Consider the following 23469-nt stretch of genomic DNA (forward strand, 5'->3'; position numbering starts at 1 on the left):
CTTATACTCACAAGCGCATAGAAAATAAAAAAAAAGCTGAAAATAAGGTGAAATAACTTTACCATGTACTCATCGAAGGTTCCTGCATTCTGTAACAGCTGTTGTAGTAACAAGAGGTATGGAAAACATTAGAAAAATGCTGGAACCATGCACAGCAATAACATGACCAGATCATATGTCATCCTAAGCCCATAGGATACATATTCTGCATGTCTGTAGCTTTGGGCTAGCAAAAGCAGAAGGTAAAAATGTGAAATATATATTTGTATGATCAAAGTGCAGTATGTTACATTGCATCTATCTATCTATCTATCTATCTATCTATCTATCTATCTCATATCTATTTATTTATCTGTCTATCTATCTATCTATCTATTTATATATCGATCTATCTATATCTCTCATATCTGTCTATCTATCTATCTATCTATCTATCTATCTATCTATCTATCTATCTAATATCTATCTATCTACATATCATTGCATAACAGATATACAGTTCATATGATAGTCATCAGTGATTTGAATGAAAATAAGTGTAGTGTAATAAATGTTGGTGAGCAGCTGGTAGCCTATGTAATAAAAAGGGCATATAAACAAAGCACAGCCAAATGAAAGAGGTATTTTCTTAACTCCAACACATCACTTATGCACCCGCAAATGTAACAATTTTGCCAAACTCAGTGGACGATGGGTGGTAAAGGAAATAATTTTTTCTAGGTGAATATTAAAAATAAGTAGAAGTACAATTTACTTTGACATTGGTATTATTGACCATCAGACTATTGTACATTAGTTGCATGAGCCAACATTCTGTATGAATTTAAAATATATCAATTAAAAGTGAAACATTTAGGTTCTGGGATGAGTCACTATTCTAGGTCAGTAGTTTGATATTCAGCAAGTCAGTTCTTAAATCATTCTACCTATTTTTAATCCTTAAATCCTTTGGATGAGTGGGAGGTCTGTAGATGAGTCCCACTCATCCTTAGCATTCATGGGGCGGAATTCAATTGATTTCGCAGCCCGCATCACCCGTCTAAAGTGACAGGAGATCGCGGGCCGCTATTCAATTGTGCCAGAATTTCACGCTGATCGCGCACAAAGAGGTCAGGTTTACCCGCGTAAAGCAGTTAAACCCGACCAAAGTGCTGGGCGCGATCGCAAAAAGTGATGTTTGGGTGCCCAAACATGTCACTTTTCGCACATTTCAGCTCTCATCCCCCAGGGGCTGCGAGCTGAAATGGCAGCTGATCGCGCCCGACAGGAGCAAGAATAGAATAGCTCCGTCAGGCGCGATAGGGGCTGGAGAGAATTGAATTCTGCCCATGGAGTTCAAAGATGTAAAAGACATATTCACCATTCATGTACTGCAGGAATAGTGCTTGTGTGTTGTTGGCAGGAGCAGAGGGAGGAGAAAGTGCATGATGACATCATAGTGCCTACAGGCACTTCACTACAGTCAAATCTATAAAGCAAGGGAATTTGGACGGGGGATCCCTTCTCACCAATCCTGCCATCTAGATACTAAGGGACACCCTAATTTATAATTGTCGCTCCTTAGAAGATATTATTTGGTGATTATGGGGTCTATTTACTAAGCTGTGTTAGGAGACAGAGTGAAAAGCGATAAGGTGCCAGCAAATTAGCTACCAACTGTCATTTTTCAAACACAGCCTGTGAGATGGCAGTTAGGAGCTGATTGGCTGGTACCTTTTCACTTTTCACTCTGTCTCCTAACACTGCTTAGTAAATAGACCCCTAGGTGTGATTCCCATACACTAACACCCAGGGATGAAGAAGAGGCGTGGATCTCCCCATCCTGGCTTCAATAAACTCAGCATAATATTTGATGCTGAGATTGTCTACTTTCAAAATGATATTGTTGTTTTGGGTTACCCATATTAGTCCAAAACATTTTATGCATTTAATTCAAAGAACACTGGCAAATAAAATAGCATTATCATTTTCAAGTGTTGAACAAAGTGGTCGTTACAAACAAACTACACACATTTGGGGGCAGATTAGATTACACACAGAAGCTTTCGGGACTCTTTGCGGCTGATTCTGCACGTTAACTCCAGAAGGTTGTCTCTGCTCTCAGGCTCCCATTGAATTGCATTTGTCCATTGGTTTTAGTTTACTTTCTCTTCAGTTAAAAGAAAATAACACTACTTCTGCCTGGATGTAAAATCAAACTAATAGTATTCTCTGAAAGTACAAAGTATAATTTGTACTGGATGGACAAATTACTAATATTGATGTTGGAATGTAACCATTACATTAAGGGGATCATTCAGACCCGGTCGCTAGCGCCGATGCGCTCGGACCGGGTCGATGGCCCCCCACAGAGCATGCGCACGACGGCGCCGGCGCCGTCGTGCGCATGCGTGAGACCCACTATGACCGACAGCGCCGATCGTAGCGGGTCTCGATCCAAAGGGGGCAAGCTGTCGATGTTGATTGACAGCTCGCCCCGTTTGGAAGGCGGGCCGGGGGGGTGGCAGCCCAAACGGAGGCGTTCCCATGGGAACACCTACGTTTGGGGGCGGCCCCACTGACATCACTAGTGATGTCAGTGGAGAGCTTCCGGCTCAGACAGAGCCAGAAGCTCTCCGGGGCTTACGACAAGGGAGACCCTACCCTAGGGTCTCGTCGTAAGCCCCGATGGTCGCGATGGTCAGAGATCACCGGAGCGGTCGTTAGAGCTGTGGGTGTTAACCCACAGCCTAACGAACGCAACAGAGGCGGCCGGTCAGGATGCAAGTGGCCGCCCAGTTTCTGAGCGACCGCTTGCATCCTCCGACCGCCTCTGAATGAGGCCCTAAGAACCTACAAAATATATTCTCAGCACCGGGGTTGAGAAACTTCTTAGTTTATAAAGGGTTACACAAAAGACATGGGGGGAGATGTATCAATACTTCTAAAGAGAAAAAGTGGAGAAGTTACCCATAGCAACCAATCAACTTCTGTCATTTTATAGACTGTGAAGGAGAAATATGTAGCCTTTGAGAAAGATAAAGTGAAGAGAGCTAAAGTACCAGCCAAACAGCTTATAAATGTCACATTACAGGCTGTGTTTGAAAAATGACAGTTACAGCAGGAGTTGATTGGTTGGTACTTTATATCTCTCCAAGGCTTAGTACATCACCCCGTGTTCTGGATAAATGTTAGCTGGTCGGTTTCTATATTCAACCTCTCCATTTTTTTCTCTAAAGATTGCTTGATACATCTCCTCCGTGGTTTTTACAAAAATAAACATTGAGAGTAAAAAAATGTAGTATATATATATATTTTGTGAATATTTTCAATTTGTTTCTGCATTTGATAACTCTGTACAAATCATTGTTCAAGCGCATCATTTTAAACTGGTATGTAGTCAGGAAGCTGGCGGTCAAAATGCCGACTGCCGGTTTCCCGTCAGTGAAATCCCGGCATGGGACTAATGACAGGCGTCTGAATACCGACACCTATCATTAGCCCCACGTCAAAATCCTGATGCCCGGCACCCCCCCCCCTGGGAGAGTTAGGGTTAGGCTAGGGAATGGGGGGGTTAGGGTCAGGCACCCCCGGAGGGAGGTTAGGGTCAGGCACCCCCCCGGGAGGGCTAGCTTCAGGGTGCGGGGAGGGGGGGTTAGGTTTAGGCACCCCTGGGGGGAGGATAGGGTTAGGCACTAGGGGGGAGGTTAGGCACCCCTAATGGAGGGTTAGGGGGGAAAGAGGGTTAGGGATAGCCTACTTACCTCCTCTGTTGGGTTCTTCATCTGCCGGCCTTCCGGCCTCTGTATTTCATCTGCCGGGCTGACGTCCGGTGGTATAACATACCGATTCCTTTTTAACCATATGTTTTATCTATTACATGAATCAAATTTCCAGCAGTGAGTGATACCATATTTTCACTAAAGGTAAATCAGTGTAGATCTGTAGAATACTGAGTCATGCCGGATTTAGCTTATCTTTGCTAATATTAACTCCAGTGTTGAGGAATGCACTAAGGGGTATATTTACTAAAGTGAGCGTTTTTAAAAGTGGAGATGTTGCCCATAGCAACCAATCAGATTCTACTTATCATTTAACTAGCAGCTTCTAGAATATAATAGCTAGAATCTGATTGGTTGCTATGGGCAACATCAACACTTCTAAAAACTCAACTTTAGTAAATTTACCCCTAAGAATCTGCTTTCACAGTGCATCCCTTCATGATGTATACTATATATTATAGTGGCACCTGGATGAAATAGATCCAGCCTCTCTATTTACTTCCTGGAGATTTTTTTTGGAGCTCAAACAAAGACTAACATTTCCATACGAGAGTACCGTTGGTTTAATGATGGGGCGAGACAAAAGCATCACCATACTTATGTCATTTTCTGTCTGCAGGTGTTTTTGAGAAGAAATGATGGGTCTGAAGATTTTTACAGAAATTGGAGAACTTACAGCAATGGATTTGGAGATCCCACTAAGGAATTCTTCTTGGGTAAGAAAGCCTGTAAAGTAGTATGTTGAACATAACATTTGCATAGGTCAGAAATACAGAACATCCCGTATAGATAATATGCTAAATAAGTAGGAATACATGTATCTAAACAGCACTATTACATAAGTTATTTGAACCCTACAATGAGTTTCTATCCATACCAAAGACCTCTGGTCTTCAGAGCAGGAACAGGGGCTGAACTATGTTCATGCTCAGAGGAGTAGAATAGGAGCCTTTGGTTGGGTTAAGTACTATAGATAGATACACATTGTTGCCCCTTGCAATCATCACAACCGTCAACTGTTGAGCTTTAATAGATGAGCAACATGGTCAGCTTTGTTTTTCTCTTTAAATTTGGGTAAGAAAAACTGGTGTTTGGATGTTATGCCATGTTTGCATGGTGTCCCCTAGGTACTGCAGTTTCCTTCCACATTCCAAAATTAATCATACATATGAATAAGTTAATAGTGTTACCACAGCTTAACCTTGTGTGTGCTTGTGAGCATGCGTTGCGTGCTTGTGTGGTAGAGAATTTAGGGCCATATTCATTTAGGTTGCGAAAAGCCGTTATCGGCAATATATTATCGCCCATGTCATCATTTTCGCCATTTTCACTTTTCTCCATATTCGATTACAAAGACTTTTCACAGGTGCGAAAAGTCTTTGTAAGAAAAGGGGATAACTTTTCACCATAGAATAGGTGGCGATAAAAAGTGCAGAATTGGGGTTTTGGGGTGCAGACTTAAAAAAAATACTCTGCACCCCTTGGAATTTCCCCTAAAAGTAAACTGTGTCAAAAATTTTTTAAAAAGTTCAATAGGACACCCCAAAAAATGTGGTTTCGTTTTTGGGGGTGAAAAAAAAATTGTTGGGGGACAAACTTAAAAACTAGCGAAATAGACACAGGGAGGGTCCCCAAGACACCGTTTAAAAACCCTAATTACCTTTAGCAGGGCTTTACCCCCCTTTTCCCTTCTGCTCCACGGGAGGTTTCTGCCCTCCCTGAGCTCGCCCATAGAGATACCCCATGTTAGTACATCTTTTGGGGAGTGACAGGCAGATTTCCCCAAAAAGTGACAGGACTTTTCGCTACTTACCTTTCCGCGAGGTCCCGTTTTTGCCGAATCCTAATTGAATTGAATACGGGGATACGCGGACACGCGCCCGATACTTTATCCCCAGGAAAACCTGCGATGATGGCGAAAAGTCCGACCTCTGACTTTTCGCCTCTAATTGAATATGGCCCTTAGACTGTAAACTCCAGTGGAGAAGGGACAGATATGAATGATTAAATATTCCCTTTAAAATTCTGATTCATTTGCAGATGATATACATGGAATTAACTGAACCCTGAATTGCCACATATCTTCCAACATTTGAATTGGCAATACAGGGACATTATGAGTAATAATAATAATAATAATTATTATTATTATTTAATTATTAATATTACTAGCAACCCACCCTGGATTCGCACAGGAGCAATTTCATCTCGCCACAGCCCCCTGCATCTCATAACAACCTACACTATGTCACCACAGCCCCCTGCATCTCATAACAACCTACGCCATGTCACCACAGCCCCCTGTATCTCATAACAACCTACGCCATGTCACCACAGCCCCTTGCATCTCATAACAACCTATGCCATGTCACCACAGCCCCTTGCATCTCATAACAACCTATGCCATGTCACCACAGCCTCCTGTATCTCATAACAACCTACGCCATGTCACCACAGCCCCCTGTATCTCATAACAACCTATGCCATGTCACCACAGACCCCTGCATCTCATAACAACCTACGCCATGTCACCTTAGGCCCCTGCATCTCATAACAACCTACGCCATGTCACCACAGCCCCCTGCATCTCATAACAACCTACACCATGTCACCGCAGTTCCCTGCATCTCATAACAACCTACGCCATGTCACCACAGTCCCCTGCTTCTCATAACAACCTACGTCATGTCACCACAGCCCCCTGCATCTCATAACAACCTACGCTATGTCACCACAGCCCCCTGCATCTCATAACAACCTACGCTATGTCACCACAGTCCCCTGCATCTCATAACAACCTATGTCATGTCACCACAGCCCCCTGCATCTCATAACAACCTACACCATGTCACCACAGCCCCCTGTATCTCATATTATTATTAATATTATTATTTTTATTATCTATATAAATTTTCTACACAACTCTAATCGACATAAAGCAGTAAAACACTGATTAATATTAAAGGTGGATGCTATAATAAATTTAGGAGCAAACCAGACACTTTTACTGGCTTGTGGAGGCGTTTAGTAATAAAAAATAATTACATTAGACCTAAAATAGTGACTATTTGGAAGGAAATGCATTATGAAGTCACTGTAAATTATTTCCCTGTTCTCTCTTTGAATGTAATGAAGGAAAAATTTACTGTGGTACTTTTGTTAAATCCACCAACATTTAAAAAGGTTACACACATATCTAGCAGTAACATGAAGACCAGTGGTGTTAAAGAAGGGTCATCATCAAATGTCATTGAGAGTGGCACCTAATTAGTTATAAAGAGCTTATACCAGGCATGTCTAAAATCACTTGAACTAATCTTTGCCTTCATACTGTACATTGGTGCTGTAAGTTTATAATGTATTCTAAAGCACTACGCAGATGAACGTTTGTTTTAGCTGTGGGGTTCTGGCTTTGTATAACACTGAGCAGAAAATAACAGTGTAATTTAGTATGGATTTTTTCTTTCTTCATGTTTGAAATGTGTATTTTTTTGTTGCACATTATCAGACAAGCAATTAACTTTAGCATCAGCAAATGATGTTTAGAGAAAAAAACAAGTCATTATTTTACTGCCATTATCGTACAGAACAGCAATAATGCCAGATTATTCCGTTAAATTGATTCATTCTGTTCAATTTATTAAATAAAGGGAAAATGAAAGTCAATTTAACAGCTAAAAACAAGAATTACAAGCAGTAACACATGGTAAAGAAGTCATTAGAAAAGCTCATGGGTTATGAACAATTTTCCAAACCTCTAACTGTTTAACAAGCGGAGAGAAAAAAAAATCTGCTACTGACAAATTTTATTTTAGTATTTCTTCTACCTCTATTGATTTCTGTAAATTCCCAATATGTTAATCAATTTCTAAAGGAAACTATGGGGTTGATGTATAGCAACCAATCAGTCTCTAATGCTACCTCAAAGCTGATTGGTTTCTATTGACAAATTCTCCACTGCTCAACTTCTACACACTTTTCACTAGAGATGTGCGGGTTCGGTTCTACTTGGAGCTTTTCACCAAATTAGTGCAAGTTCGGATTTATCTTATTAGCTATCCAAAACATGTGACAGCCAATAGCCAATAAGATACGGTTTTCAAATCCGAACGTAACCGAGTAGAGCCAATCCTGCACATCTCTACTTTTCACTGCTTGATACATCAATCTATAGAAAATTGTATGGCATTGGCCAATAATTATTTCCTATGGGTTCAGGCATAGGGGTGTAACAACCACGTTACTTATTTAGCTTGTACAGGTTGAGTCTCCCATATCCAAAATGCTTGGGACCAAGGGTATTTTGGATATCGGAATATTCCGTATTTTGGAATAATTGCATACCATATTGAAATGTCTTAGGAATAGGGTGCAAATCTAAAAACAGAATGCATTTATATACACAGCCTGAAGGTAATTTTATACAATATTTTCAATAATTTTGTGGCTCAAACAAAGTTTGTGTACATACATGAAATTCATTTATGTTTCATATATTCATATACACCTTATACACACAGCCTATAGGTCATTTTATATTTTATTTTTAATAATTGTGTGCCTTAATAAAATTTGTGTACATTGAACCATCAAAAATCAAAAGTTTCAAAATCTCAGTCATGCTAAAAATATTCCGTATTTCGGAATATTCCGTATTTCAGAATATTTGGATATGGGAGACTCAACCTGTACTGCTCTTTAAATTTCTAACAAATTACATTAAAATGTATTTCTTTTTAAATGTTAATTTACAGGTCTGGATGGCTTGAACAAAATTACTTCCCAGGGACAATATGAGTTACGTGTGGACCTCAGAGACCATGATGAAACTGCCTATGCTGTTTATGATACTTTTAATGTTGGAGATTCCAAAAGCCGATTCAAGCTAAATGTTGGGGGCTACAGTGGAACAGCAGGTGTGTATTCATCTATTCATCTAAACAAGATAATAAAACATTTATGAAGCTCCCTCAGTGGACGAATACAAGCATAACAAATGCTTGCAAGGTACTAGACAATGCAATAAATACAAATTAGTTAAAAGCATTATCCATACAGTGTATAATAATACACAGTCAGGATTATGCCCATAGGGACTGCTTCAGAGTTAGGAGTGAGAGCAAAAGAAGGTGCAAATTGCACTTTAGCAAAACCATGCTCCACTGCAGGTGGGACAGATATTAAATGTGCAGAGAGATTTCTATTTGGTAAGGGCATGTCTTAGCTTTATTCTATACTTTAGTGTTAAAAGAAAGTTTCACAGTATTAGTTCACGGCATGTAAAAGAAGTCCGTATTTTCCCTGCTTGAAAATAAATTAATTTGCACCCCTTGCATTGCAATATGGATCCAGGAGAAAATTGCTTCTTTCTTTACCAATAGAAGACAAAATATAGACCTCTGAAGTGATCATATCTGCAGGGCCACCAAGATACTGTATACTGAGGATCCGGGTGCTAGATGAGGACATGGCCAAACAGGTGGACATGGCAATGCCTGCTTGTTAAAACATGTAGTGAAAATACCATGCCAACCACTACAAAGCGGCAGCTCGTGCCGAGGAGGGGGCTTTCCTCCATCTACATGGTCCCCTCGAAGCATCCAGACAAGCCTGGGTTGTTGATACCTACATTAGCCCCCTCTCTGCACCCTTTCATATCTGTCCTTAACAAAAAACTATATATGGTGTTCTGGCCTCCATTACCGCTGAATGTAAAGCCTTTTGAAGTTTATAAACAGCTAGATGTCTAGGAAAGACAAATGCACAGATCGGCCTTTGTTGTTTGATTCTGGTATGGACACATTTCTGCACTTAGGTCACATTTATTACTAAAAGACTACATCTAGAGGATGCCTCTCTTCAATCCATTTACATGAACTGCTAGTAATGTTTATATACATATATTTACTAGAAAGTGAACAGTTTGAGAATATGATATATAATTTAATGCAAATAATTATGCTATTGTTAGCTGTTCAAAAGTACAGTATCACACACACTCCATTTCGTTAATTAATTTTCAGCATGAAAACACTACAGCACAGTGAAGGTCTTTTATGTGTCTATCATTGTCCCATATACATAGACCAACAGTGTTCGTAATGTACATTTAGATGCCAACCAGATTCAAACACAATGCGCCCAAAAGCAATTTTGTTAATTGTTTTTATGCTTTATGTTGTCTAGGAGCTGCCTGTACACCCATTCTCATAATAAATATGACCACGTGATACATTTGACAAGTACATTTGACTTTTTAAATATATATTACATCAAAGGAAAATATACACAGGGCTGTGAGGACATACGGTGGTCCCTGATGATACAGGGGGGCATGGCCAAAACTGGGAGGCGCTCTGTCGCATTTCTCTTCCTTCTTAGCTGGTCCGGACCCCATCGGTCACTATTACTCCCCTCCTCCCCCTCAGTGCTTTTGTATATATGTTGCTCTAATATGAAAGTACATTTTGCTGAACTAAAGCAAATTGATAAGTAAATTAAATCATAGGAGCAATAACAATGATCTTGTCTCACCACAATTTACGTAGAACATTTTGCCAGCACAGTTTCTTATCTCCTCAGTGATACTAACTGGCAGCAGTAACAGGAGTCTGCATACATCACTCAACTTTGCCAGTCACACTTGCTCATTGGCTCCGGAAGCCCTGACCTGGGCTTCATGCTACGCTTTAAAGAAATTAGGAAAAGTAAAAAAAAAAATAGAGTTAAAATAATAAATAACTTCTTAAAGTAACGTCCAATTAGAAAAGAAATGTTCTAATAAATTAATAAATCATCTTTTCTTTTTCCAGAGGATATAGTATAGAATACAAGTAGGGACATAGGAAAATGTCTCATATATCCCGTGTATCCTCCACTACTACTCTTTTGCCAGAGAATCTCCTCAATATAAATAGGGAGGATGTAGTTATGAGACCGGCGGCCGCAATGCCACCGGTCTAAATCCTGATTGGGGAAGCCCGACAAGGGACTTAAGATAGGCGCCTACAGTATCTTAATCCCGACGCCGGAATCCAGTAGGACGCCAGCCCGAACGATGTAAGTCCGGGGTGCCCTTAGTGTTAGTTGCGGGGGGAGGGTTAGGTTTAGGTAGCATAGCGGGGTTAGCGTTAGGTTTTGGGAGGAAGGTTAGGTTTAGGCACCCCTAGTGGGGAGGGTTAGGGTTAGGCACCACAGGGTAGGGGTGGGGGTAGGATTAAGCACTAAGGAGGGAGGGTTAGGTTTAGGTAGCATAGCGGGGTTAGCGTTAGGTTTTGGGGGGAAGGTTAGGGTTAGGCACCCCTAGTGGGGAGGGTTAGGGTTAGGCACCACAGGGGCAGGGTGGGGGTAGGATTAAGCACTAAGGAGGGAGGGTTAGGTTTAGGCACAAAGGGGGGAAACTTAGGTTTAGGCACTAACAGGGAGGGTTAGGTATAAGGTGCGGGGTGGGGAGGTTTAGGGTTAGGCTACATGAAGGGAGGGTTAGGGGGAGAAGGGGGGAGCGGAAGTATACTTACCTGACCCCTGTTGGGATACCAACCATCGGGATGCCTGCTGTCAAAATACAGACAGCGGCATCCCGATGGTTGGTATCCCGACAGGGGTCAGGTAAGTATACTTATGCTCCCCCCTTCTCCCCCTAACCCTCCCTTCTTGTAGCCTAACCCTAAGCCTCCCCACCCCGCACCCTATACCCAACACTCCCCGTTAGTGCCTAAACCTACAGCCGGCATTACATACCGATTCCAAATAGGGAGTAGCCCTAGCTCCGATGATAACATATGTTTGACATTGGCTTTCTCCCTTTATTAAATAGACCCCTGTTTTTTTTTTTTTATTAAAAGATGTGAATTTGTTAATGGCATGTTTTTTTTTCTGTCATTCTGACTGTTGCAAACTATGATACTGTTGTGAAGTCTCACCCTTATCTAATCATCTTGATTTTACTTCATTGCAGGAGATTCAATGACCTATCATGACGGACGTCCATTTTCCACCTATGACAAGGACAATGATTCTGCGATTACCAACTGTGCTCTCTCTTACAAAGGAGCTTTCTGGTACAAGAATTGTCACAGAGTAAATCTCATGGGCAGATATAGTGACAACAACCACAGTCAGGTGAGATTTTAAAGAATATGATGTTTGTGAAAGTCATTTAAGAATGTACAGTTAAATAGACAGTTAATGACTAGCAATTTTCCTAAGCAGCTATAATCATTAACATACATCTAAACTCAAAATTATAATTATAGTTTCACAAGGCCATCATTTCATGCTTGAGTTAAAATGTACCCACTAGTTTGGGATTTACAGAATACGTATCAAAAATCATCAACATATATAACAACAAATACAAAAATTATACATCAGAGCTTATACATGTAAACTACAAGTGTATTGTATATTTATGCCGCAAACAATATAAAGCAATATATAGTATGCAGGCTGTGTCCTTTCATATTATTATTTGTTTTAAATATAGAAACACGCCCCAAAGTGATCACTGATGCCATTACAGATTTAGAGGTCTATATATCAAAAAGTAATGCCATGATTTTTATCAGTACATACCAGGACATGTTTTTCCATAGTAACACTATTGTACGAAAGTGTTGTTGCAAGGAGAGTCATGGCGAGAACACACTGTCCCTGAGAATTAGAACCTGGCTCAAACATGGGTTTGCAAAGGGTTCCTTCTCATCTTCTGACAGTGTGCATACACAGCAGTGTCATTTTTCGAAAATACATTGGAAGAGGACGGAGGCTGTGGAAGAGGGATCACAAGATCCCTCTCCTTCGAGAATAACTCCATAGACAAAATAAGGCCATCTGAAAATAGGGTTAACCTAAGGATCAAGCTCCAAAAAGCTTGGGTCATAGGGGCCTGACCAACAGCACAAATTAGCCTTATAATTAGACCACATAAAATCCACAGTGAGTTTTCAAAAATGATATACAGAACCAGGGGCATTTCTAACATAGAGATACTCATAGTGATGGACTTTTGTCTGGTACAAACAGACAGCGCACACAACACATGGGGCCATAGGAGGTCAGCACAACACATTAGTAGGCATTTTTGTTGAATCGTTTAGTAACCTGACACATTCCAAGGCATTGACGGTGTGAAAATATAGATGGACAGGGTAATTTCTGTTCAAATTATTACAATTCATAATAAATGTTAATAGCTGTATTTAAAATACTAGTTAAGTGTTTGGGAAATGTTTGACAATTTACAGTATATACCAAGATGAAAGGGACAACTGGACATCATTAGGTATAAATGTTATGGTTTTGTATAGTGATTTTCGCAATGAATATGAACTAACACTTAACCAGTTGCTTGGCATGGTCACATCAGATGCGATCACCCTAAGCTGGGCTTTCCCTGACATCTCATGCGACAGTGTCAGAGACACCTGCTGGAAGATTACCTTACTCCTGCCAGTCCGGGTTTAGTAGAACGATCCTAAAATGATCACCAAGCAACAGATGGTCTTCCTGCAGCCCGAGCTTAGAGAAGCTGCATCTTCCCTTCTCTTCCCCTGGCCACAGTCACTGCCACAGAGATGGCTGCAATAGGCAATCCTGAAAGGATTATTGCCCTCCAGCCTGAGCTGACTGCACTGCAGCAGCCCCGCCTCCCCCCCCCCGATCTCTCCCCCTCTTTTAGCCAGGAGTGATCGCCCGGCGGCCCCTTGCTGCTGGCTGCTCTTCTTGCAAGATTGTGAAGTTTTGCAAGAAATGTAAGGAAATATATATGTAATATAATTGTGTTATACTGTGTGTATATATATATATATATATATATATATATATATATATATATATATATGTAACACCGTTAAGTTTTTTTAACTGTATAAAACAATATTTTCCAAAATTGTCCACAAATGTATAAATTTTTTTGAAATTATAAAATGATGTAACTAACAGCTATTTAACCCTGATTCAGTATAATTCTATACACAAATCTGCAAATTTGTTAATTAAATTAACCATACTGTATTTGTTAATAAAATTATACTTTTATTTACATAGTTTGATAATTGAAAAAAATATTATTTTGGGAGCATTTTAGGTAAGTTGGCCAGTTATTCTGCAAGTCGTTCCTCTATGTGTATAGTGGGACAATAGTTGCATACACATAGCTGTAGCAATCATAGGCAAACTCCTTTTTGAGACTACAGTAGAAAAATTAAACTTTAGACAGGTTTAGATTAATCTTGGTAATCTTTGATGGTCTCTGGAACCCCTATGATTTAGGGCACAAATGGGTTGAGTGTGTAATATTATTAAATAAGATTTCAAGCCTGTCTAGGCAGGGGATTATATTGTGTCATCCATTTTAACTTGCAGAATTCAATGTAGAGAGTATGTAACTATATGACTTGTATGTGTTGGTTAGTAAGGCTTTTAATTAATTCTTAGCTGAATTTTTTTCCTTGCAGGGAATTAACTGGTTCCACTGGAAGGGTCATGAATACTCCATTCAGTTTGCAGAAATGAAGATCCGACCAGTCAGCTTCCGAAATCTTGAACACAGAAGGAAGAGAGCATAAAGATTTGTACATTGCCATAAAATGAAATGCAAGGAAAGAGGGATAGACTTCCTGTAGTAGCATATTGCAACAGCCGGTCCACACCCCCTACCACACAACTCAACCCCAAAAAAGAAGTGTCTTATGGAAATACCGCAGTGTCTTAAATATGTCCTTGCTTGAAGGTGTTTTGTGGTCCAAACAGCACCAAAGACTTTCTGATGCAGCTAACTTTGCTTATGTCATCCTCCTCACAAGAGGCAGGCAAAGAGAGGGTTTGAATTTGAACATTGACAGGAGCAATGAAAAACAAAAGATGAAGTGTACAGTGGTAGTTTTAGATATTGTCATATTTTAAACAAAGCTATTGTTTTAATATTTTTGTCATAAGTAAGATTGTTTTATTTGGTGGGTTGGGTGGCTTTTATATAAAAATAAATAAATTACATTATATAAGGTATCAAAAAGAAACATTTTTTTTTTTTTTTTTTTTACATGGCCTGTATTTGAAATGTTATTTTATTTGTGGCATCATCTGAAATCACAAGATTAAACAAAATTCACTTTAAAACTACAACATAATGAAAGTCTGATGTAAATGTGATGTAAATCCACAAGCAAGGAGACTGACCCACCGCTGAGGGCTGGTACCACTTCAGAGACAGTGATTGGTTGTGTGACTTGTCTTTTCTCACAACAAATGGTAGTGAGATATTAGCTATATTACATATGATTGGTTGTTATGAGATGCTCTAAGCCAATCACATGCCATTCTCTACACCACAGGATGCCCCATCCTCTTTTCAAAGCTACTGCTGAAAGCTGTCAAAAGCAGCATCAGCAACTGAGGCTATACAACCTGATGCCATTATTTATGAATAAAATGTATGCTAGCATATGTATTAGTTTCTGTGAGATTTAATCAACACTGCAACCAGGGGCGTTTCTAAAGAGGAGGGGGCCCATGTGCAGATTCACGGGCCCCCTCCTCTCCGTCCGGCGGCCGGCAGCGCACTGAGCAGTGTGCTGCCACCGCCGCACTTATAGACTCTGGGCACTAGAGTGTGCCCAGAGTCTTGAGCGCATGCGCAAGTCACCAGGAAAATGGCCGCAGTGGCCATTTTCCCTGCACTGCGCATGCGCAAACGATGGTAAAATGGCCATGGTGGCCATTTTCCAGCTGTTTTTTACAGCGCAGACACCGGGGCCGACGTGGGACTCCAGAGATGTAAGTATAATATGGATGCAGGGTATGCGTTGCGGGCCCCCCTGGACCCAGGGGCCCGTGTGCCACGCACACCTTGCACCCATTATAAATACGCTCGTTACTGTAACTCATTCTTAAAGGAGCTACAGTATTAAGTGGACAATGAAAACATAGTCTTTTTTTTATTCTACATTTTTAGTTAGTGAAGGACCCTAAATCACTGACATCAAAAATCATGATCTTACTATTGATTTCTAACTCTAGTAAGATCATGTAAACATGTATGGCGACAGAAGCTACGGGTTCCAGACACACCATCCCCACTTGTGTTTGGGCTCGTGGATAGAAACAAGGGGCTCTGCTTGCATAATATACAGGTGTTCTCTCCCCGACTACAAGTATATATCACTAATAATAATAATGATAAATAATACAAAGATATGGGCACTTATTCAGTAAATACAGTTTTAAGGAAAACTGTTTGGCTTTTAAAATTTGAATAGGTGAACTTTAAAAAAATGTAAGAGCAAAACTTACAGAAATTAAGCCAATTAATTAATAATGTATGAAAGTGTGTTTGAATGTCCTATCTATTACATTGGCCAGATTTGTATATTAAACATGACCTCTACAAGTAAAACAGAAAAATCTAGAAAATGCCCTGTCATGTGCAATAATACATATACATTAGCCTGTCATTTTTTTCTATCTATAGATGAAATGTCATTATTTGATAAGTTAAAGGTCCACATGTGTTGAACAGTTATTAACGTAATCAGTCATCCTACTGTATTTAATTAACTCATTTATGGAGAAATAAAAAGATAATTAAAAGTCTACAATCTTTCCAAGCCCTTAGAGCAACATAAACTGTTTGGGATATATAGTCTAAAATTTCTTGGCTTAATACTTTAATGAGCTGCTCTTTGACGGTATGATCAAAATACATTTACAGTATAACTAAGGGTAACAGAATGCTGTAGATTAGTACTTAGCTCATTCTTGCCTTTGTAAAAACATATATAAAGATATTACTCCTTATTTTACATATAAGAGAACCAAATGGTTGATTTCCATATATATATATTTCTTAAACATATTGTTTTTCTGATACATGCTGGCTAGTGAATAACCTGGAGCCATATATTCAAGAGTTTCTTACTGGAAATAATTAAGCTCTTTTGTATCATGCTGATAATAATTTACAGTGTTATTTGATTTATATTTACCACAGCACTGCTAGCATATTGGTTATCATACGAAAGTCATCATGTGGATTCCAATTCTGGGAAAATTATATTAGCTAAGAATCCTGTGTTTATGTATTAATTTGTAAGTATGTGAGAGTTTTACCCAAACTAAACTCATCAATTAAAAGTAAAGATTTCTGTCAACCATGTAGAAAAGAAAAAAATTGAAGGAGTTGTATAGTTTAACAAATCTCCGCAGCAGGATTGCGTGAACATTTTATTATTTTTTTATTATTATTATTTGAGTCATTTTATTATAAACTGGTGAAATAATGTATTGGTGAATTTTATACCACTGTCTGTAAGCTTATGCTTAACTCTTTCCAGGCCTGAGAAGCATATTCTGCATTGCAAACCCGTCGCTATAAAATAGGTTCATCCAAGCAACCAAGTGCCAGATTGTGCCAGATAAAATACAAAGAACAAAGCAAAAATGAAAAATACTAAATGTCCCTTTGCATTATGTACCATAATCTATATTTGATGACAATAAAAAAAAGCCAAAAAACTTTTTGTTGAACATTCAGCGTATATTGTGTCCTTTGTGTGTATTAAACACAAAATAGCATTTGGGTAGGAGAAGGAGAACGGGGGATAAAATTACTATATTTACAGAATTTGTTGTGTTGCCCAAAGCAAGTGATCAGATTATTGCCAGCATTTATCGGGTAGATTTTAGAAAATTATAGCTAGACTTTGACTGGCTGCTATGGGGAACACCTCCACTTTTGTTAAACTGCACTTAAGGAAATGTACCTCCAAATGTTAGTTGTAATGATGTATCACCAAGTCAATCACAAAAGACAATCACTTTAAACGTTAAAATAAAGTTGTCAGAGTGCAGCTAACGGCAATGATTGATGGGTTATCACGTGACCCCCATCCCCTGTTGGTTGATCAATTATATTTCAGAAAATATAATTATTTATTAAAATAATATTATATCAAGTAGGGATGCTTAAGGTAGACCTGTTAAGGCCTCAATTTTTAAAATTATTAGCATCAGCCCCATCTCCCTTAGCAGTGGGAGCGCGGCCTAGACACTATTCCTATATGCTTCTTGGTTTCAGAGTTACTTGTTTCTTTCACTTTCATTGTAACCAGTGCTTGAAGTATTCCGGTATACAACAGTAAGGCATACCAGCACTTCAAGCACTAAATATTTTTTTTTACAAGTTCTTGTCCTTGGACATCCCTTAAAGCAGTGCTTGAAGTGTGGCGGTATGGTCGGTGGCGTGACAGCCCCTCCTAGTGTGACGTCATGACATCACATCATGCTCCCATGGCTGGTGTGAAGAGGAGCCTGGGGGCTGGGAGCACTTCTTGCGTCCCTTTCTGGATTCACCACCCTACTCAGCTCCTGCCTCCTCCCCAGTGAAAATTGTAGAGACGGAGGCTGCTCAGTCATCACGCTTCACAAGTGACAATGGTAAATGACACTGTGAAGCTATAAATCTATCTACCCCAACACTCAGAGTCCATTATTATCAATTTATCATAGGGAGGTTGTTAGTGGTGCTAGCAGTAGTGGGGTGTGAAGTTCCAGGAGGTGTCCCCAGGGATGTGTAGCCTCTGCTCCCTATAGATGGGCTCTTTGCATATCAGGAGTCTGCATGATAAGCCTGCTGATGGTGAAATCTATATTATTTCCATGTGACAGGGAATAGTCAGTCACCAGGAGGGGGAGAGAATGCAGGAGGACAGAGTGTGATCCTGGTGCCACACTGGACCTTTGGATCAGGCTGCAGGTCAGCCCTTGCTTTCCTTCATCCTTGCACTCACCCTACAGACACTGACCTGCTGTGTAGTGTCAGACCAAAGACTCTTGTAGAGGGGTAGGGGAGTGCAGAGACTGGGCACAGGGGGCTCTACACTGCCAGCTGACTTCTTCCATCACCATAAATGAACACTGTCATTATAAAGATCATTACTCTCTATGGTAATACAACCTCTGTACTCTTATAGAGGCTGCACTTAACAGATATAGGGTCTGATTCAGCATGCACTGCTACCCAGAGAGAGAGAGAGAGCAGCAATAGCGGAACAGCAGAAGTGATTGTATGCGCGCTGTTGTTGCTCTCTCCACAGACCCTGGTTCCCGGTCAGCTTCTGCCTAGTAGGGTGAATTTTGGGCAGTGATCTGAGGGTGTCTTGCCGTGAGTCCACACCTCATTGTGTGTGTCCCTGTTAAAAACCAGTTACTCTGCGTTCAAGACCATTAATAAACCTGCTGGATCCCTCTTTCTGGGGTTACGTGTGGTGCTCTGCTCAGTTGAGAAATAGACATGATGGGAAGTGCGGATATCTGGAACTGTATGGCCTGAAGAGAGCGTCACGCCAGATGCAAGCTGAAAAATAACATTGGTCCCAAGGAAGGAGAACCCCCTTCATTAAAGTCCCCTCTACATAGGAACACTGTGAGAAAGAAAGGAATACAGGATTTTCTCTCCAGGAGAACTCTTATCCATTGACCATTTTGGCGTTGGTACTTACTCCAGAGGAGCGCAAGTGACCGCAAGTACTGTGTTGTATTGAATTTGGAAAAAGGGTGTTAGTGATCACCCTAGCGGCCACTGCAGCACTGTTGATTTGGAGCGCAAGTTTTATCTTTATATTGTATAATAAGGTAGTGATTAGAATTTGGGTCTGATTCTAAGGTCGGCACAGATGCAGCCATGCCTGCGTCTTTTGCCGCATATGCATCTTTATGCTACTCCCGTGATCGATTCTGAACTTCGGCTGGGTACACACGTAAAGATTTTCTGTCCAACCATCCAACTAGTTGATTGGTTGGAATGAAAATCTGGTAACGTATGGGAGTAACTGATGATCAGCAATTTGCTCCTAAATGCCAGAAAACAGATGAAAATGGTCGTTCAGACAAGTTTGTTAAATGTTTGATCTAAACAATTTGTTCAAACAACAGTTTTTGTCCATTTTCCAGCGTTTGGGAGCAAATTTGCTTTCATACCTTACCAGATTTTCATTCCAACCAATCAACTAGTTGGATGGTTGGGCAGAAAATCCTTACGTGTGTATGTACAATAACTGAGATGCCTACTTCCAGTTGCACTTTTCCGTCTTGGTGAGTCTTTAGATGCACCATCGGTCGCATCATACTGAGGTCACCGAAGAAGAGGTAGATGAGACAACTTAACATGTATCTTCTTTCTAATGCATCATGCTTTCAGCAAATGTTAGCATCGTTCCCATATATCTATCACCTTAAGAAGGTCAGTAGGACAATATATAGTGCAACATGTCATTTTGTTCCCCTACAGTTCAGGGTACAAAATCCTTCTATCTAAACTGATATACTGTGTACTGTATCTGATAGTGGTTATAAAATATAATATCCACATGCGGTTGATGCATACAGTATCTTGTAGAACTAACATGTACATCTAAATGACTGGATCGTTTAATTGTATTATGCTCATCATTATGTCTATCTTGGATGAAGATAAAGTGAAAGGAGATAAAGTACCAGCCAACCAGTTCCTAACTGTAATTTTTCAAACACAGCCTGTGACATGGCAGCTAGGAGCTGATTGGCTTGTACTTTATCTCCATTCCCTTTATCTCCATCCAAGGCTAAGTAAATAGACCACATAGTACTGGAATGCTTGTTTGCAGATGGCATACAGTATTAAAATAAAGACTTTCTCAGTGCTGAGGACAGGGTGTTTAGTTGGAAATTGTTCTTATAATATTATAGTAATTAAGGATGTGCACGCATCCCCATGTTTTCTAATTCATCATCGTGTTTTGGTTTTGGCAAAACCACCCTTAAGTTTTTGTTCATGTAATTTGGCCCTGTTTGCATGCAATCCAAAACCTGAGTTTGGTTTTTAAATCTGAGTTCTGAACTTACAGCAGACCCGAGCCGGAACTCTGTACCCCAAAATGATTCCGAACTTGGACTTGGTTCAGAAACCCCTGTCGAAGCTGGATAATTGGCTGAGACCAGATCAGTTTAAAATTAAATCGCAGCGACGCCATCTTGCGACTGGCCGCAAGACTCCATTTTGGAAATGAGATCGCAAGACGCCGTTTTGCGAATGGCCGCCTAAGCGCCATTTTAGATAAACTTACCCTTTAGTACATGTGGCGATATTACTATTAGCAACATGCGATTGCATCTTTCATCATTTCTCATACACACATTAATACGCACAATTGAGCTGTTAACTAGTCGCATATTAGCGAATGCATAGGACTTGGTATGAAACCGCTGTATAATTAGCTTTATGCGCACGCATCTGCCCCAAGTTAGCTAGCGTCCTTATATCAAACCCCGAATACTCATACATTACATATTCACACATAAGGTTTAGTAAGTTTTAAAGTATATGATTCAAGTTGGTTCAGTTAGTTTAAATGCTGTGAAATAAAGATATTTGATAACTTAGGTTCCGTACATGCTAAGACAGCAGTGTTTGGGTTCGTACTAATGCGTACTCTTTCAACAGAATTCCGCTACTATCGGTGTGGAGATCGCATCATGCATTCGCAACTTATGGACCGCAGAGACTACAAGCAACAAAATGTATATTTTAGAAACAACTGTTAGGATGCAGACATGGGGGTGGGAAGGGAAGACCCCCAGCTGTTAGAGGCAGAGAGAGTCTATTTGAACCAGCCTGTTAAAAGCTCTGTAACAGATGCTTCTCCCCTGGGAACCAATGACATCAGCAACAAACTCCTCTATTGTCCGTTCTATTCTGGGGGGGTATAAAATGTGTGCTCAAATGCTGGGTTCTTGTCGTCTTGCTGAATGTTGAATGACGAGGGGTCTCTTACTGATACCTATCACCGGATCCGGAAGCTCTGCGTATGTATACTGTGCTTCGGTCTGTATATTTCCTTTGCGTCTAATTGTGTCTGGAACAATAGCATGTAACTGACTGTACTTTTACTTGAATAATACTTTGTGCTTTGGAACCACATGTTCTAAGTCTGGAGTCTGTATTTACTGTATGATTGCGTACGCAAATTAGCGTTATTCTTAGAGGTTTATAGGAAGGATTTTAGAAGGTATAGGCAGAGGTATATAGAGATTCAATTTTAATATCGTCACCCCTAAGTTTGGGTGTGTTTGTTTTCAGGAAAACCGAGCTGCAGATTTCTAATAGTAATATGTCTGGCTATGTAACATACTGTAGCCTAGAAAATATAGACTACAATATTTTTGACTAAAGACTGCAATCTTTGGGTTAGAATGTGAATTGTTAAAGACTAATGCCAGGCAGTAACCTTGAAAGAAATATGTCTGGTTTATTGATGTTATTAAGAGACAGGCAAATAAAACATAATCAAAAATGCTACATTTACCTACTCAGATGTCTGGAAAAGAGTGTACACATTAATAAAGTAAAGAGTGAAAAGTGTAGGCTGCCAATTTAGGCTATTTTTCATTGCCTAATTCAGTGATTGTCAACTCAAGTCCCCTGTTATTACCAACAGGTCATGTTTTGTGGATTTCTTTAAACGAGAATTTATGAGGTAATCTAATTTGCTTGGTCAGTTGTCATCCCACCTGCTTCCACAGATAGAAATGCTGAAAACATGAACTGTTGGGAAAACTGGTGGGCAGAGGTTGAGAACCACTGGTCTAATTGTACTTTAGGTAAAATAACACCATTTCTTAGACCTAGACCTTGCTCATCCCAGCTTGTGTCTCTGTAACCTTAATATGGGAAATTATGTTTAGCATATGTATTTTTCTGACTACAGAACTGTAAACATCTCTCTTTATCACTTTGTAGTCCTGGGCAGGGCCGCAACTAAGGGGGGTTAAGGGGGCACGTGACCCGGGTGCCAGACTTGAGGGGGTGCCGAGGAGAGGCTGCCTGGAGGCTAGGTTGCTGCTCTTGTGGGTTTGGAGCCACATCCCTGCCTTGAGAGGCACAGAGACACTGTCAGTCTAATATGGTGCCGGTCGTAAGTAAATCAGACTGCCAGTCCGTGGGCTGCAATTGGTTCGCGAGCGACGCCACATTACATTGACGGCAGTGCTGACAGTTCCCCAGTGTGGTGCAGCCCCGTGCCATGCCACCCAGAGCTCACCCACCGCACACCCCTGGTAAGTAAGAAAAAGGAGATGGGGCCTAACTGTGGCTTAATGTAAAAGAGGCATTAAGGTGCCCATCCACTAGAAGATTAAATTGAGCAATTGAACGATAACGATATTGTTATCGTTCAATCGTTTGCAAATCATTTGCAAATCGTTTGCAAAAATGTCTAAATCGACTAGGATGCGCGCTCCCACTGGTTGTTTAGACATCTATCATCGGGCAAACATGATAACGTCAGGTTGAGCATGTTAGCAGATGATTGATGTTCCTACACTGAACGACTGCTCATTCAGTGTAGGCACATCACTGACTGACAAATGACTGCACGATTACAATGTGGATGGGCAGCATTACTGTGGCATAATGTGGAAGGGGCCTTACTATGGCATAATGTGTAAGGGGCCTTACTATGGCATAATGTGTAAGGGGCCTTACTGTGGCATAATGTGTAAGGAGCCTTACTGTGGCATAATGTGCAAGGAGCCTTACTGTGGCGTAATGTGCAAGGAGCCTTACTGTGGCGTAATGTGTAAGGGGCATTACTGTGGCGTAATGTGTAAGGGGCAATACTGTGGCATAATGTGTAAAGAGCCTTACTGTGGCGTAATGTGTAAGGGGCATTACTGT

At 40.4% G+C, this 23469-nt stretch overlaps 1 protein-coding gene across 4 annotated transcripts in view; it reads left to right on the top strand.

The window, feature by feature from the left end:
- Positions 1-15282, top strand: part of TNC (tenascin C) — a 127735-nt gene extending 112453 nt beyond the window's left edge. For all 4 annotated transcript variants that reach the window (XM_088467110.1, XM_088467117.1, XM_088467121.1 and 1 more), the window contains 4 exons: positions 4381-4477; positions 8516-8677; positions 11719-11882; positions 14219-15282. In XM_088467110.1, coding sequence (XP_088323236.1) covers positions 4381-4477; positions 8516-8677; positions 11719-11882; positions 14219-14329 — 534 coding nt within the window. In that variant the 3' untranslated portion in view covers positions 14330-15282. The remainder of the gene's footprint in view (positions 1-4380; positions 4478-8515; positions 8678-11718; positions 11883-14218) is intronic.
- Positions 15283-23469: the final 8187 nt, after the last annotated feature.

The sequence above is a fragment of the Taudactylus pleione genome, unplaced genomic scaffold, assembly GCF_031769625.1.
Source record: "Taudactylus pleione unplaced genomic scaffold, aTauple2 ptg000009l, whole genome shotgun sequence".
Lineage (NCBI taxonomy): Eukaryota > Metazoa > Chordata > Amphibia > Anura > Myobatrachidae > Taudactylus > Taudactylus pleione.